General features: G+C 43.1%; 1 protein-coding gene across 1 annotated transcript in view; it reads right to left on the minus strand.

The window, feature by feature from the left end:
- GAREM1 (GRB2 associated regulator of MAPK1 subtype 1) overlaps nt 1-14,500 on the minus strand; it is a 286,008-nt gene extending 271,508 nt beyond the window's left edge. The window contains exon 1 of the mRNA XM_030213918.1: nt 14,080-14,500. Within this exon, the coding sequence (XP_030069778.1) occupies nt 14,080-14,191 (112 nt within the window). The 5' untranslated portion in view covers nt 14,192-14,500. The remainder of the gene's footprint in view (nt 1-14,079) is intronic.
- Between the last annotated feature and the right edge of the window lie 3,231 nt (nt 14,501-17,731).

The raw sequence follows: 17,731 nt of genomic DNA on the forward strand, positions 1-17,731 counted from the left end.
CTACCGTATTCAGTTCAAGCTTCTCCTAATGACCTTCAAATGCACTCAATCTGCAGCCCCCCCCATTACCTCTCTACCCTCCTCTCCCCCTATGTCCCCACCCGTAACCTCCGCTCTCAGGACAAATCACTCCTATCTGTACCCTTCTCCACCACCGCTAACTCCAGACTCCGTCCCTTCTGCCTCGCATCACCTTATGCCTGGAACAGACTCCCCGAGCCCATACGCCATGCGCCCTCCCTGCCCATCTTTAAGTCCTTACTTAAAACCCATCTCTTCTCCCTTGCTTTTGACGCCTAACCACCTTCCCCATTCATGATACACTGACTACACTGACTACATAGTTTGTTACCTTTAGATTGTAAGCTCTCTTGAGCAGGGACTGTCCTTCCCCATGTTTTAACTTGTACAGCGCTGCGTAACCCTAGTAGCGCTATAGAAATGCTAAGTAGTAGTAGTAGTAGTAGTCAAAAGAAGACTCCCGCACAAGCCAGTCGTCTAGATAGGGATGGACCTGAATTCCTTCCGTCCTGAGATAGGCCACCACTACTACTACCAGGACCTTGGAAAAGGTCCAAGGCGCTGTGGCTAGGCCGAAGGGCATCGCTTTGAATTGAAAATGACGACCGAGCACTGCAAAGCGAAGAAAGCGCCTGTGGGGACACCAGATTGGAATGTGTAAATAGGCCTCTTTGAGATCAAGAGAGGTCAAAAACTCCCCTGGCTGTAACGCTACGATCACCGATCGGAGTGTTTCCATACGGAAAAGCCGAACCCGTAAGGACCTGTTGACGCACTTGAGATCTAAGACGGGTCACCAAGAACCGCCCTTTTTTGGCACCACAAAATAAATGGAGTATCGACCGCACCCTCTTTCTGTAGGTACGGGCTGGACGGAACCCAGCCATTATAAGTTGAGGAGGGCCCGCACCTTGGCAGGACATTTGCAAGGAGATTCAAGAAAAGAGTCTACTATCCGGCTAGCCAATTCTAACTTGTAGCCGTCTCTGATAACCTCCAAGACCCATTCGTCGGATGTTTCCCTGGTCCACTCCACCAGGAATAGGGCCAGTCTGCCCCCCCCCCCCCCAATAACTAGCTGGATATGGACCAGGGCCCCATCATTGGGCGGACCTGGCTGCAGGCTGATTTCTGTTACCGGAAAGAAAGGCCCCCGCCTGTCACCTCGAAAGGGCTGAGGCCTCTGAAAAGACCTCACTCTCTGAAAAGAGGCCCCGCGACCTGGACGGTAACGTCGTGTATCCCTAAACTTAGGTCTAGGTCCCGCCGGTCATACAAACTTGGACCTATCCTCCGGGAGGCGCTGGCCCTTAAGAGTCACCGAGGTCCTTCACAATCTGTTCTAAGTCTGTCCAAACAAAAGCTTTCCCCTAAAAGGAAGCCTTGCTAAACATGACTTAGAGGCCATGTCTGCAGCCCAATGCTGCAACCACAGCCAGCGACACGCAGTGACCACTAGGGAAACCTCCTTCGCCGAAGCCCTCAAAAGATCATAAAGAAGATCCATAAGGAAGGCTAAACCGGACTCCAAGGCCGGAAAAACAGCCACGAGATCTTCCGGAGAGGAGGCTTTCTGTACCCATGATAAGCATGCCCGCGCTGCATAGGAGCCACAAACTGAGGCCTGCAGGGAAAGGGCCGCTACTTCAAAGGACAGCTTCAAGCAAGTCTCCAACTCTGGATCCTGAGGGTCCTTGAGCGCCGTGCCACCCTCCACAAGGAGAGTGGTTTTCTTAGTGTCCGCAAGTCTAAGTCAGGAGCAGGTAGCGCATAAAGACGCGACATAGCTCTAAACAACCTTAAGCCCACTGTCCAGCATATCCCACTGTGCCGAAATAAGGATCTTCATGGCCTCATGCACATGAAAGGAACGAGGTGGACATTTGGTGCCAGACATAATAGAGGGCACCGGACCTGTTCCCCCTGATGATTAAGGGGGGAAATGGCCAAAACCTCAAAAGCCCTATCAATCAGGGAGGGAAGTTCTTCCCTGCAAAAAAGGCAGGCAGCCGTCAGATCATCCCCCTCTTCAAAGGGCAGGGTGACCTCGTCTGTCAAATCCAAAGATTCTGAGGGACAGCCCGGAGAAAAAACCGGGCCATCTGTGTCAGATAGCTCCTCGGGATCCAAAATCTGCACCTGGGGACGTTTTGGTAGGAAAGACTGAGAGGCTGCAGTAACCGAAGTTTGCAGAGGAAGAGACGGGGCTAACTCTAGCAAATCAGTTTAACATATTGTGCTTATCCCAAGCTTTGGAGAAAAGCCCTCAGAAACCAGAGGCTGTCAAGCCTAAAGTTTTGGGCATTGCTATGCTATGTACTTGTTATGCATAACAAACGCTGGATTTCTATCATCAGGCGTAAAAACTTCAAAGTATGGTTGAGAATGATTTTAACTCTTAGTAGATATTCAAATCAACTTCTACATTAAAGGTAAACCCGGTCAGCGGCAAACTGTGTAAATATAAATACATCTGCACTTAGCTTAGAAATGCTGTATGCAGCATTGTCTTTTATGTTCGATGGGGGCCACCGTTTCACCCCAGAGAAAAGGCTTCTTCAGGAACAGAGTGCTGAGTCTAGATGCTAAGAGTCTAAAATGACACAAAACAACTTTAGAATGTTTCAAACTTGGAAGTTGTAAACGCACATGGAGGCATATTTTCAAAGCACTTTGGGAGGCTAAATTCCATAGGTTTCTATGGAACTTTGGAAGGCTAAATACTTTGAAAATGAGCCCCATGCTGTACCAACCCGAAGGTTCACTCACTTCTAGCGGAAGCATTCCAGTTTTCAAAATGGCGCCTCGGCGTCACTGAATGAACACCTTGTTTAAATAGGCTTCTTGATTAACTGCTCGCAAATTACTTAAATTGACTGAATCAGTGTTTGGTATATTTTTTTACTAAATATGTGATACCAACCTATTGAATTATTCAAACCAGTTGGCTCTGTAGTTTTCAAATCAAAAATCTACTTGGCTTCCCTTCTTTGTAACATTAATTTACGATTGCCACCTCGAGTGAAAAATTGATATAACAAATGATTCTACACGAGCAAGAAGTGGTTATGATTTTAAAAATGATACTAGACCAGAAACTTTGAATAATAAAATGAACATTATTATAGATTAATATCGAGATTATTGTTTTTCCAAGAGTTCCGGGTATGACTCCTAAAGTTTTCCTCAGAAATATTTCCTCAATTATTACTTTAAAAGGAGTGAAGCCTATGAAAACTGGGATTACTTTAATCAGTGGGATTTGAATTAGAGACTTAAGTATATGTATTGTTAAATAACTTCTGGTTTTTAAAAGAGAAAGAATGTAATCAGATGTATTATTTCTAACTAATATTGGATAATAAGTATGTTTTCAATGAAATGATTTGACTATACACTGTATTGGCCTTGAAGAAACCAACCAGATGATCAATGTGGAATAATGAATAAGACGAGTAATATCTGGGGATAATCAGGTTAATATCACTTTATCACTTTTTTTCTCTGTTTACTGTTTAATTGATCTCCTTGTCTTGTTTCACTCTCCCTATTTAGTGGTCTAAGGAAGAGAAAAGAATTATGTGACTGAAATAATTTCTATGTATTACTCTCTCTGTATTTCCGGCAAGTTGTTTTATCGCTTGTAAAAATTTAAATGGTTATAAATAAAAAATTATAAAAAAAAAAAAAAAAAAGAAAAAGTGGTAGTGAGAATTGCGTAACTTTCATTAGCAACAGCAAAGGTTACCAGTCTAGTGTAAGGAGTTCGGTTTTGTCTAGTTCATGTAAAGTCTAGTTGTCTAGTATTTAGGATGGATCGTTATGGTATGCCTTCTTGAATAGGTTGGTTTTCAGTATATTTGTAGCAGTGCACTTCTCCAGCCTGAATTTTCAAAGGGAAATTATTATTTTTTTATTTATATCCCACATTATCCCGAAAACAAGCTTAAGTTCAATGTGGCTTACAGTTTAGATTAAAAATACAGAGTTTGAATTTCAACAATAGTGAAGTAGTATCATGAAGTGGTTCAGAGTAACAGATTAGCAAATAAACTACAAATAGTGGACATATTGATAGATTTGCAATACGGAAAAGAGACAAGATTATCAACTAGTTATTGTTATATTAACTAATCTAATGAATTCTGGAATGAATCAGTGAAGAAATTAGTTTTTAGCAATTTTCAGAATTGTAAGCAGTTAGGCTGAAACCTAATAGATTTTGGGAGCGTGTTATGATATTATGATACTGACTGTAGTAGTGAAATATACAGATATACACACACACCCTCTTGCCCTTCACAGATAAACACACACATGCTTCTGGTTGTTCATGTGTTCACGCAGGATGTTTGCTCCCTACTATCATCAGGTAAAGTTCTTGCAGTTGCTGACAACTCTTTGCCTCAAACTGTATCAGCTCCTATTCCTCAATCTCCCCGCTAAAACCAACCCCTTCTCAGCACCCTGAAGACACTTACTGGTTCTCTCCAAGGTCACCTCAGTGCCTCGTTAGTTATTTGGTTTAGCTAAAATGTATTTAAATTCCACCAATCCAAAGTGCTTGGTGGCTAACAACTGAACATACAGAATTAATCAATACAAAGTAGTGTTACAAAATCAGCACAAAAATAAAGCAAAGAATCTCAAACAGACTTTTTTTTTCAGAAAGTAATGTCTATACTTACTACTACTACTACTTGACATTTCTAAAGCGCTACTAGGGTTACGCAGCGCTGTACAATTTAACATAGAAGGACAGCCCCTGCTCAAAGGAGCTTACAATCTAAAGGACAAATGTACAGTCAGTCAAATAGGGGCAGTCTAGATTTCCTGAAAGGTATAAAGGTTAGGTGCTGAAAGCAACATTGAAGAGGTGGGCTTTGAGCAAGGATTTGAAGATGGGTAGGGAGGGGGCTTGGCATAAGGGCTCAGGAAGTTGATTCCAAGCATAGGGTGAGGCGAGGCAGAATGAGCGGAGCCTGGAGTTGGCGGTGGTGGAGAAGGGTACTGAGAGGAGGGATTTGTCCTGTGAGCGGAGGTTACGGGCAGGAACGTAAGGGGAAAAGAGGGTAGAGAGGTAATGAGGGGCTGCAGACTGAGTGCATTTGTAGGTAAGAAGGAGAAGCTTGATCTGTATGCGGTATCTGATTGGAAGCCAGTGAAGTGACCTGAGAAGAGGGGTGATATGAGTATATCGGTTCAGGCGGAATATAAGACGTGCAGCAGAGTTCTGAACAGATTGAAGGGGGGATAGATGGCTAAGTGGGAGGCCAGTAAGGAGTAGGTTGCAGTAGTCAAGGCGAGAGGTAATGAGAGCGTGGACGAGAGTACGGGTGGTGTGCTCAGAGAGGAAAGGGCGAATTTTGCTGATGTTAAAGAGAAAGAAGCGACAGGACTTGGCTATCTGCTGGATATGCGCAGAGAAGGAGAGGGAGGAGTCGAAGATGACTCCGAGGTTGTGGGCAGATGAAACGGGGAGGATGAGGGTGCCATCAACTGAGATAGAGAGTGGAGGAAGAGGAGAAGTGGGTTTTGGTGGAAAGACGATAAGCTCGGTCTTGGACATGTTCAGTTTCAGGTGGCGGTTGGACATCCATTCAGCAATTTCGGATAAGCAGGCCGATACCTTGGCCTGGGTCTCCGCGGTGATGTCTGGTGTGGAGAGATATAGCTGGGTTTCATCAGCATAAAGATGATACTGGCAACCATGAGATGAGATCAGTGAGCCCAGGGAAGAGGTGTAGATTGAAAAAAGAAGGGGTCCAAGGACAGATCCCTGGGGAACTCCAACAGAGAGCGGGATGGGGGTGGAGGAAGATCCATGAGAGTGTACTCTGAAGGTGCGGTGGGAGAGATAGGAGGAGAACCAGGAGAGGACAGAACCCTGGAACCCAAATGAGGACAGTGTGGCAAGAAGTAAATCATGATTGACAGTATCAAAAGCAGCGGATAGATCAAGGAGGATGAGGATGGAGTAGTGGCCTCTGGATTTGGCAAGGAACAGGTCATTACTTTCTTTCTAAAATCAAATATATCCTTTAATTCTCTAAGATTGGCTGGCAGAGTATTTCACAATTTAGGACCTGAAAAAGAAAAGGCACAGTTATGTGTTGTTGCATTTCAAGCACCATTTAAAGATGCTACTGCTGGATAAGTCTGCTCCTTACTGGCTGGTACAATGTGAAAGGAAATTTCAATTCCAAAGGCAGAGCCATCTTAAGGGTTTGAATCCCTCTAAGGGCTACTACTCTCTCATGAACTCAAAATTTTCCCACTGTGACGTGCTAGCCCTTCTAAACATCACACCTATATTTTTCCTTATCTAGAACCAGTGCTCAATTCACATAAAATCCACTTTAATTTCTTGACATACATCAACTGTAAAGATCAGGGTCATCCTTGCCCTATCAAAACCTACTGAGGACTGCCTGGGTAAACCTATCTAAATAACCATGCTTTTGCATTTTTCTAAACTGTAACCTCTCTCTTTGTAGATGCAGCTACTTTGAAACACTATTTCACATTTTCAGATCCATGAAGGAAAAAGCTCTTCTTCATTTTTTCTCTAAGTTTCAATAATTTTACTGATGAAAAGGCAAGAAAACACAAACAGCAATGCAGGGTACAACAAGGGAAAACAAAAAGCATGAAGTTGAGCGTCCAAACATACTCGATTAGGACAGAAAAAAGGCAACCCAATATCAAACCTTTTTTCTGAATATTATTGCCCCCCCCCCCCCCCCGTCCAGACCCCTGCTGCAAAGAACCCACAATCCCACCTACCCCTCTCCACCCAAACCTGATCAAAAACCACCCATCATGGAAGGTCTGGACTCTTATGAGCCCCCATCATGAGACACACCGAATACCAGGAAAAAAAACAAATCAAAACACACCCATCATCCGCAAAGAAAAAAAACCCTCACCCAAGAGGACTGGAAAGGGTACCAAATTGACTCAAAATATGACTATGGGAACAAGGAGTCAAAGAATACATAGCTCCCCCAAACAGAATAAAACTGATGCTGGGATTTACACGTAAACTACATTGCTGTAAGCTTCATCAAAAGCAAACCATCAGTACTGCAAAGATTCCGATTTGGTCCAATATTGCAAGATACACTTCTTCCCCACTATACAGGCCTTCATTTACCAGGCCTTCTGATTTTTAGCGCTAAAGCCCAAGGTGAAAACCTGGCCCAAAAGAGCACCAGCAGGGAGAAAATAAATATTGTGACGTAAAATTCATTCTGTGTAACGTACCAAAGACCTCATGAAGGACTTAATAAGCTTACACTCCCCAAAAAGCAAAATAAAAGTTATTGGGATGCTCTCTGCATTTGAGACACAGAGGGGTATCAATACCGCCCATCACATGAAGTCTGGACTGTTAGATATAGGCCCGAAGGATCATGTGATATTTGTCACTTCTTCTCTAAATCAGCAACTAATATACCCAGGGTTCCAAAAAGTTCTTTTTGTGTTAGCAAAGTTGACATCTTGGTAAGTACACAACAAATTTATCCCTTAGGTAACTGGACCCTGTCTCATGATTTTAAATCTCACATGTCTCCACTCAAAACACCTCTTTACCTTCCTTCAAAAGTACTTATCCGGTTAGCAGGTGCTGCTAATCAGATAAGTGTCTTTGAATATCATCACAGCATTCCTATACCATCACTACTACTACTCATCATTTCTATAGCGCTACCAGACGTACGCAGCGCTGTAGACCTGAACATGAAAAGACAGTCCCTGTTCGACAGAGCTTACAATCTAATTAGGACAAACAAACGTATCAAGTAATCACTCTTAAGACACGCTGCACAAGGATGGAATAGATATAATAAAAAGGATAATTAAACTCACTTATAAAGGAGGGAATGTTATGTAAAAGCCAAAGTTTTATCCAAAGTGAATTATATGGGCCTTTTACAAAGGCACGCTAGTGTTTTTAACATGCGCTAAAAATAAGCGTGCGCTAAATGCTAGAGGTTCCATATATATTTCTATGAGCGTCTCTAGTGTTTAGCAAGCACTAAAACCACTACCACGCCTTTGTAAAAGACCCCGTATGTTAGCAATCAGAGAACATGCATCTCTTAAGTAGATCAGACTTTTTAGTATTGTATTGTAACATTTATAGCCCGCACTTTCCCACTTGTCAGCAGGCTCAATGCGGCTTACATAATATAGCTAATTTACAAGATAAAACAAAATGAATAAAACATCTAAACATAGTATATAAAGAGGTGGACAATAAAAAGGAAAAGGGAGAAAGGTGAATAGAGGTAGGTAACAGGGAGAGGGTGAAAGTTGGGGTAATGTGTTGTGAGTAAGGAAGAATGTATAAAAATGTTTCGAGGAGGGATGAATTCAGAAGGATAAAAACATATTTTAAGTGCAGGTTGGGTGTATAAAACCTTATTTCAAGTATGCTTTAATAGTGGTATCATATATGTAAGAGAGCATCTAATTTGCAAAACATGTGATTATACCTATATTAAAACCCAGACATCAGCTAATTTTAGGAACCAGATCTCTCTTGGAAACCTTGTGCAAACATATTGCCTTTTTTCTTCACAAACTGGCTACTGTATTTGGTTGTTGAAGACATGTTCTACAGACAACTCAAACTTTTAAGGGGAAGCCTACACACTTTTACGATCCTTCAGTTGATGGGGCTAGAAGAGACACATCAGAAGCCTAAAGAGGCAGCACAGAAACACAGAGAAGCCAGACAGCAGCTATCTTCTGGTGGCTAAGAACACAGACCTGAGTTCAGCAAGGAGAGTGTACTTTCACTGGTCACAGAATATAAGGAAAACAACAGCACACAAGGTGATTTCATCATACCTGTGTAACGATAATGTCTGTTATGCCGCATCATAATACTCTACAACAACAAGTAATATGTAAATAAAAAGAGCTATGTGATAAACACAACGTAGGTGGCCAATTGTTACAGTGAAATTCATGGAAGAGAAACAATCTGTTCTTTTCTGTAGGTGTTCTGCCCCTGGCAGTCTTATGGTTTTTATAGCGTAGCTCGAAAATATGTTTAATGCCATTCTCACTTCTTAGGGTTTTTAGTGCTGCAGTCACTTCCTGCCGTGGTATGCGAGCAATGCGTTGTGCGTAATGTAGTTTCACACGTATTGCAGCCACCCCTGCTTACCTATATAAGCTTTACCACTAGTGGTCTTTTCTCTCCTGCAAAGGCCCGAGTCCTTTGTCTACCTGCTGTTAATTCCTGATCATTTCTACTACCTTTGCTCTGATGGGTCAGCATGGTTATGACCTCTCTCTCCAATCAAGGACTATCCTTTATGACCTCTGCAGCCTGGTCTCAGGCTCTGTCCCTGTTGGTCCCTTTACCTCACCCTCTGGTCTTGTGGGTGTTCTTCTTTCCATGTGAGCTCAGACACTTCCATCTTGCCTCAGAAGCATGTGCTTTTCTGCTCTCCTGGAGTGAACTTGCCTTCTACCAATACTGCACAACTCAGTACCTCACCTCTGAAACTACCTTCATCTACCTGCCAATTCTCCCACTCCTGCTATAAAACTTTTTTCTCTTCAAAATTCCACCTCCACCCACTGCTGCAGCATTCAAAACTACATCTCCTCTTGCCTTAGGGCAACAAGCTTCTGAGAATCTACAAACAGTGAGTAAATCAGCTACACTTTATTCAATAAAGTAAATATTCAGAAAAGAACAGAGACTTCTTGTGTGTGATGATGTGCTAAGGTTATACTGCCTAGATATTATAGCACATGTACAACTTTAAGAGGGACAGGATCAGTAGGAACCTGAAAAAAAATTGGGCAATTTTGAAACCATCAGTGTTGCCTCAAGGTCCACTTGCACTTTGGCACTAATAAAATGATGACTGCACCTGCTTTATCTGGATACTTCTTTCCATTTATTATTTTCTTGCTACTCTTTGGGATCACCAGATATCTTTCTCGCCGCATCTCAAGAAAGATATAGCAGAAATGGAAAAGGTACAGCGAAGGGCAACGAAAATGATAGCGGGGATGGGACGACTTCCCTATGAAGAAAGACTAAGGAGGCTAGGGCTTTTCAGCTTGGAGAAGAGACGGCTGAGGGGAGACATGATAGAGGTATATAAAATAGTGAGTGGAGTGGAACAGGTGGATGTGAAGCGTCCGTTCATGCTTTCCAAAAATACTAGGACTAGGGGGCATGCGATGAAACTACAGTGTAGAACATTTAAAACAAATAGGAGAAAATTTTTCTTCACCCAACGTGTAATTAAACTCTGGAATTTGTTGCCGGAGAACGTAGTGAAGGCGGTTAGCTTGGCAGGGTTTAAAAAGGGGTTGGACGGTTTCCTAAAGGACAAGTCCATAGACCGCTATTAAATGGCCTAGGGAAAAATCCACAATTTCGGGGATAACATGTATAAAATGTTTGTACGTTTGGGTAGATTGCCAGGTGCCCTTGACCTGGATTGGCCGCTGTCGGGGACAAGATGCTGGGCTCGATGGACTTTTGGTCTTTTCCCAGTATGGCATTACTTATGTAATTAAGTACTTATGTACCTGGATTGGCCTCTGTTAGAAGTAGGATACTTGGCTAGATGGACCATCAGTCTAGTCCAGTATGGCTGTTCCCCAGATCTAGGTATGCTCCCAGAGCACCTCCCCCTAACACAGCTAAAAGTACGTGCAACTCTCAGATTGAGGTGGGACAATTTTCAGACGTCATTTTACACAGGTAAATGGCTTTTGAAAATTGCCCGCCCAATCCTTTATCAGGGGCGGAGACAATATAGGACATGCTATCCTGTGAAACGCATTGGATTAGTGAGTTAACTGTTTTCAAAACATGGGATTTCATACCTTTTCTTTAGATATGTCACTCTTGACCCAATCTTCAACAGCACCCTAGCTGGTTCTCAGGCTAATATGTATTAATTATATTTCCATTCTGGAAACCAATTCTGTGGGCCCAGGGAATTGATGTGCTCACCTTGCCTTTTGTCTGTCTTTTTTCTCTCCATCTACTAGGTAAGTGCTTTGACATGGTACTTGTTGATTATTCTTATATAATAGTTTATCGTTTTATATTGCAATTTGTTTTTAACTATAATGTATATTTGCTAACTGCTATGAAGCCCTGGGACAAAGGGCAATATAGCAAATGCATGAATAAACTAGACTCTTAAGAGACCCTATAGATGCTAGTATAGTCCATGTTTATCCAGTACAGATACACTGAAAATCATAGTCCAATTAAGCTGCTTCTGAGAACTGGCTTCAGAACCACCACTTTATATTAAGGAAATGGCTGGATGGCAGTGCTGAGCACCATCCCTCAAGAATCCCAAATTCAGTTTTGATTGCAGCAGTGGCTCCCTGGGCTGGTCAGCTAGGAAAGGTGACAACTCTTAGGAGTGACACCTACTGCCTGACACAAGTCAGAACCAAAACTGCCAGGTTAGAGGTGGGGGAGGATGAGGAGGGAAGCAATAGAAAGCAACAGAGCTAAAAATCCTAATAACCTGCAACTGAGGGCCAACAGTACCTTAAAGGGCTGACAGAGTTAAAATAGCTACAACCTGCTGTTTACCATTGCTACCAGACTGTAAAAAAAAAAATGTAAACAACTTACCCAGGATAAAATCTTTTATTAGATATGTCTGAGTTATTTTTATGTTTTGATTATAAACATCCTCCCCCAGATTCTATATAGTGCGCCTAGAGATCCACGCCAATTCTATAACAATACGTGTAACTTAACAAGCCGAGTGCTGATAACGGCACTTAACAAGCAATAATGAGCATTAATTGGCACTGATTAGAATTTACGCACACAACTCACTAAGCATATTCTGTAACGAAGTGCGCCAAACTTCTAATGTGCGATTGCAAAAGGGGGCGTGGTTATAGGCAGGGAAATGGTTGTTTCGTGGGCATTCTGAAATTTACGTGCATAGATTACAGAATTATAAAATTACAGAATATGGCCCAGGGCATGTAAATCAACACGCTGGGATTTATGCCACATTTTCATTGGTGTAAACGCATGTGTGTAGTTTTAGGCTCTAAGATATCGACTAACCGTATTTCAGTGCCAATTTTTTAGGCGCTATATATAGAATCTCCCCCTCTATGTATTTTTGGTAATTGTGCTCACTCTCGGTCTGTGAACTAACTTGCTAAAAGCAGTGCAGGGGCTGATTACAGCTAGAATTGGAGACCTTTTGCTTGTATTTTAACTCTCACTTCAGTAGCAATGATTATTTTTATTGTATTGCTGGTTGGTGGTCCACAAAACATAATGCATAGTTCAAGCCGCAATCTCTCTGAAACTGTCAACAAATGATTATTTGATGTCATTACACATACTGACTCTGTCATATGACATCCACTCCAGAGAGAAAACATGCTGGGTTTCATAATCTATTCAACTAAACTGTAAATGAATGCATAAGACAAAAAAAATATCATTTTTAGTCAACACAGTACGGAACTACAAAGAAGAATCTGAAATGCAAGCAGCCAGACGACCATGTCCTAACACAGCAAAGTCATTTTGCAGTGGAGTGCTCTTTATATTTGTATTCAGGCTACAGAACTTCCTCGGTTTGACAATGTGCCAAGTAGGGCTCTCACCACCTTAAGGCAGTGACTAAAGGAACTGGGGCCAGTCCAAGCAGGAGACATGGAATCTTCACTTGTTTTAACCTTTCCTTCTGAGCCAATTATTTCTGGTATAATCCCAATCCTGCACCCACGCACCGGCACATACTGCACCCTCCCAGAAGCATTAAGAGAACATGAAGACTTCTAAGTGAAAATCTAAGAAGTCATGAGTGTGCTGGGAATAGGGGAGCAAAAGAGAAAGGATGTAGGTATAAAACCATACCTCTGTGTGTGAAAGCTGCTATAAAGGTTCAATGACACACTTTTGCTTGTTCGTTTGTTTTTCCATAACTCTTTCAACCTGAGTTAAAGAATGTCTCTCACACTCTCTTGCTCTGTAATGCTTTGGCCTAAAAGCTGGAGGCTTCTTTGCTAACCTAGTTTCTGATATTGTTGTCCTGTCAGAGCCCCTGGATCGGCCACTTGTTTCTTGTGATTAAAAAATAAAAATGGATTTTACTTTGTTATAACTCTTTTGCCATTGCAAGGATCAGGACTCTCAAAGTTGGAAGAGAAAATATGACTGCTGAATTAAATCAAAACTCCTGCAAACATCCTTAAAGCTTTTTTGTTTTGTTCTGACTTTTTTTTTTTTTTTTTTTTTTTTTGGGGGGGGGGGGGGGGTGTTTGTTTACAGATTACCTTGTTTGGAGAACTGACCATAATGTTTTCAGGCCATGAACTACACCTGAAGCACTTAAAGAAAAGGTCTTGGTACTGTAACAGAGGTACCTAATCTGTAAAAGTCTGAAATACTGTGACAAGGAGCTGAAAATATGATAAAAGACCTTCTACACCATCGGCTGCATTCAGCCAAATCTCTGACCAGCTTTCTACACAACCAGTCAACTGTTTGCAAGTTCATGAGGGCATCAACAAACAGTAAAACAGAACCATTACTAATGTCCAGAAATTTCAAACATTTTAACTCAGCATTACACAATAGCACGTTTGTCCCTGATACTATTACCTAATCAGTTACCAAACCTAATAATTAACCTTAAGAACAACCACCCAAATCTACTCATAATATACTGGCTTGTAGAATTCATGAAGGGCAGCGGAGGAGGGGGGTCTAGTAGTCAGTGCAACGAGCTAAGAAAAAGTACCGAGACTTCTGTTATCACCGGCTCTGTGACATTAAAGAAATCAGGTTATCTTGCGTCTCCAGGATCCTGACAAGCTACCTTAGTCTGGCATTCCTGCGCCACAAACACTTTATTTACAAGTCCTGTATATTTTTGGTACTCTAAATGGGAGCTAAGGAACCCGATCGTCCCCTTTTGCTAAGTGCAGTGACGCCTGGGAAGCACTTTCCCAACACCTCCTGCCAGCCAGCCGGGTCTGCACCCCGATATTAACCCGTTAGCGGCCGCCACTCACCACTGTCCAGTCGAGCGACCTGGGGCAGCCGGTAGCTGCTGACGAGCGCGTCCAGGGGGAAGGAGGCCGCGCCCCAGTGCACCTCCCTCAGCGCCGCCAGCAGCGGCTCCATGCTCGGGCCCGAGACCGGGGCTCCTCACTCAGCCGCCCCGGGACATGCTGCTGCTGCCGCCGCTTCTCCTCCTCTTCCTCCGGGCGTCCGCCACCTGCTCCTGCCGCTTCCGCCGTCCCCGACCGCCAGCTCCCGCTCCAGCTGCTGTCCTGCAGCGAGCAGGAAACGCCATCCCCGCGCCAGCAGCACTGAGTAATCCCCGGGGGCCGGGACGACGCCTGCGCAGCTCCTCGTGCCCGCCTTCCCTCCCCCCTCCCAACACGGAGAGGGAAAGAGTCCCGGAGCTCGGGAGGAGGGGGGCGAGCCCGGGAGAGAACAGTAGCAGGGAAGGGAAAAGGAAAAAGAGTGAGAGAGAGAGAACATTAGCAGAAAAGGACAGTGTGAGTGCAGAAGAACATTAACAGGGAAGGGAAAAGGAAAAAAGTGAGAGAGAACATTAGCAGAAAAGGAAAGAGTGAGTGTGAGAGCAGAAGAACATTAACAGGAAAGGGGAAAGGAAAAAGAGTGAAAGAGAGAGAGAGAACATTAGCAGAAAAGGAAAGTGAGTGTGAGACAGTGGCGTAGCCAGATCTGAATTTTTGGGTGGGCCCAGAGCTAATATGGGTGGGCACTATGTATATAGGTGTGAGTAGTGTTTCGTGGGATACTACAAAATAGCCCTGCATCAACATAAACCACATACATACTTAAAAGGAAAAAATGATAAATATAGTTACATTATCCCATATCTTAAACTTGACCAAATATATGTCTACTATAATGGCAAACATCTCAACACATGTGACAGGATCCTGCAATATAATTACAGCAATGGCATATATCCTTCAAACTTTGCTCTAAAACAAATGTAAACGCCTGATTAAGCAAAACAGGTAAATACCTTACATTTTTCAAAAATGTTAATCTTTGTCTATTCTTCAACACATAAAAAAAAAACGCATGAAGCAAAGCCCCCAATTTCTCACTGATGAGAAGAAAAATCCTACTGTCAACATCAAGATTTTTTTTCCATCTGCTGTGGAATCTGTAGCATAAAGAATATAGCTAGAATGTTTCCTTTTACAGCTTTCCATAGGGAAAATATATTGAAATTCTGGTAGCACCTAATCCCTTCACTGCCAGGTACAGTACATTGTGAAGTAACACTAAATCCTAAAAAGAAGCTTCTTAGAGCCTGTATCGCAAACCTTAACACCAATTCTGAACACGAATACCAATAACTTTACCTTTAAAAAGACAGCAGTGACTATACACAACAGCAATGCGCATCCCATTGGAAAAGCTAGACGTCAGACTCATAGATCCCCACAGAAACCACATAGCAGCAGAATCTCTCACCTGCTCGATCACAGGCAGAACACAGACACAATTACCGAATAAGGACCAAAAATTATAAACTGCCCCATAGATCGGCATCAGCCCTGCCCTACCCTTCCCTTCCTCACCATCCATCCCCATAGCTTTCCCTTCCCTACCATCTGTCCTACTCTCTACCTATCCTCCTATAGTCTGGCATCTCCTCTGCCCATCCCAGCCAGTCTTCCATGAACATCCCACCTACATTAAATGGTTAAAAAATATTTTTTAACCTAGGCACTGAAGACCATCCCCATCCAAAAACCCACCAATATGAACAAATATACAACTTTTGTTTTCATTTTAAACTAGGTACTGATCCTACCCCCACCAATAAACCCAAGATTAAAATTTATTGTTGATGGGTTTCTGAGTGAGGGTTGGCTTTTCACTGTCTAGAGAAAAAAAAGTATATTTAATTATTAAATAAATATACCTTTTTCCCCTAGGTATTGAAGAGTCCATCCCCACCCAGAAGCTCAGAACCAGCATTATACTGTAGATACTTTAAAAAAGAAAAAAAAAACATTTGTTTTACCTGGGCAGGTGCAGACTCAAAGAGCACTGCAGTGTGTTCCATGTGCTGGCTCTGTGCCTATCTGGGGCAGATCGAACAGGGAGAATGTCGAAGCGAGTGCCCAATAAATTCTCTGTTTCTGTGTTGGCATCTGTGGACGTTGCAGGGGCAGTGGGGGACAAGGCAAGAAAGGCACTTGAGAATAGGCCCGTCGAAGAGCAGAGGAGCACAGCACGTTGACAGCAGTGGTGTGTCGAAGCACTACAGCGGCCGTCTCCAACCCGGACCCACGCACTTAAAAAAAAAAAAAATCACATTGCAGGGGCAGTGGGAGACAAGGCAAGAAAGGCACCAAAGAGGCCCGTCGAAGAGCAGCAGAGCACAGCACTACAGCGGCTGCCGCGGCCATTCCCAACCGAACCTGGACCCGCGCACTTAAAAAAAAATCACGTTGCAGGGGGGCAGTGGGAGTCAAGGCAAAAAAAGGCACCGAATAAGCCCGTCGAAGAGCAGCAGAGCATAGACTGGTGCGTTGAAGCACTACAGCGGCTGTTCCCAACCCGGTAAAAAACTAGGAAGGTTATTGCAGTGCATTTAGGCAGCCGGCTCACTCTAAAGCTGTTTTTGCTGCCGGCTGCCCTAAAATGTGCAGTGCACTCCCGGAGTCCCGGTGCATCAATTCAATTGGACAACCAAATTGGTGGGCCTGAGCTGAGATTGGGTGGGCCTGGGCCCACCCAGGCCCACCCGTAGCTACGCCCCTGGTGTGAGAGCAGAATTGGTAATCTTCTGGACCCAATCACTAAATAGATTATCTCCCATGCATGGGGCATCCGCCACTTTGTTATGAATGTCTTCCTTAAGTGCCGATAATTTGAGCCAGGCCAAGCAACACATCACTATGGCTACCACTGCTCCTCTGATGGCAGTATCATATGCATTATTAGAAGCACGGATTAAATCCTTTACATAATCCTCAAAATCATCCAAAATTGGAAAGAAAGCTTTTTTTTTTTTCTGGTGATGAGAGCAATTCCACCATGGTATACAGACTATCCATTACTTTGTACAAATATTCAGTGTAGTAAAAGAGATAAACAGATATCCTCGCATTGAGCATGGTATTTTGGTACATGCACTTTCCCATCCTATTCTTGACCTTATGGTCCTTGGAAGGCGGAAAATGAGAAAAATCTCTACTACTCTTGTGCTTCCACATGACGGAATGGACCACAATTGAGTTGTGAGATAGTTGAGGTTTTCCTTGGTCATAAATCTCTTGTACCTTGTATTTGGTCTCTGAACTCTTTTTGACTGGGCAAGATGTAAAAGGCATCATCCAAATTGTCTTGTGATCCTCCAAGAGGACATCATGAATCGGCAGAGAAATAATTTCCCATGGGTCATTTAAATACTTGAGTACAAGTGGGCTTGGATGTAGACGATAAGTCCAAAGATTTTGCAATTTTAAGGAGAAACTTCAGATACAATGAGGCATATTTTCAAAGCACTTTGGGAGGCTAAGTTCCATAGGTTTCTATGGAACTTTGGGAGGCTAAGTGCTTTGAAAATGAGCCTCAATGTGTTCTCAGATGGGTCCATCTTTACCAGCTCAGGAGGGGAAGGGTCTGATGGAAGACTTGATATTCCCCTGAGTAAGTGGATTC

Source organism: Microcaecilia unicolor, chromosome 1 (assembly GCF_901765095.1).
Source record: "Microcaecilia unicolor chromosome 1, aMicUni1.1, whole genome shotgun sequence".
Classification (NCBI taxonomy): domain Eukaryota; kingdom Metazoa; phylum Chordata; class Amphibia; order Gymnophiona; family Siphonopidae; genus Microcaecilia; species Microcaecilia unicolor.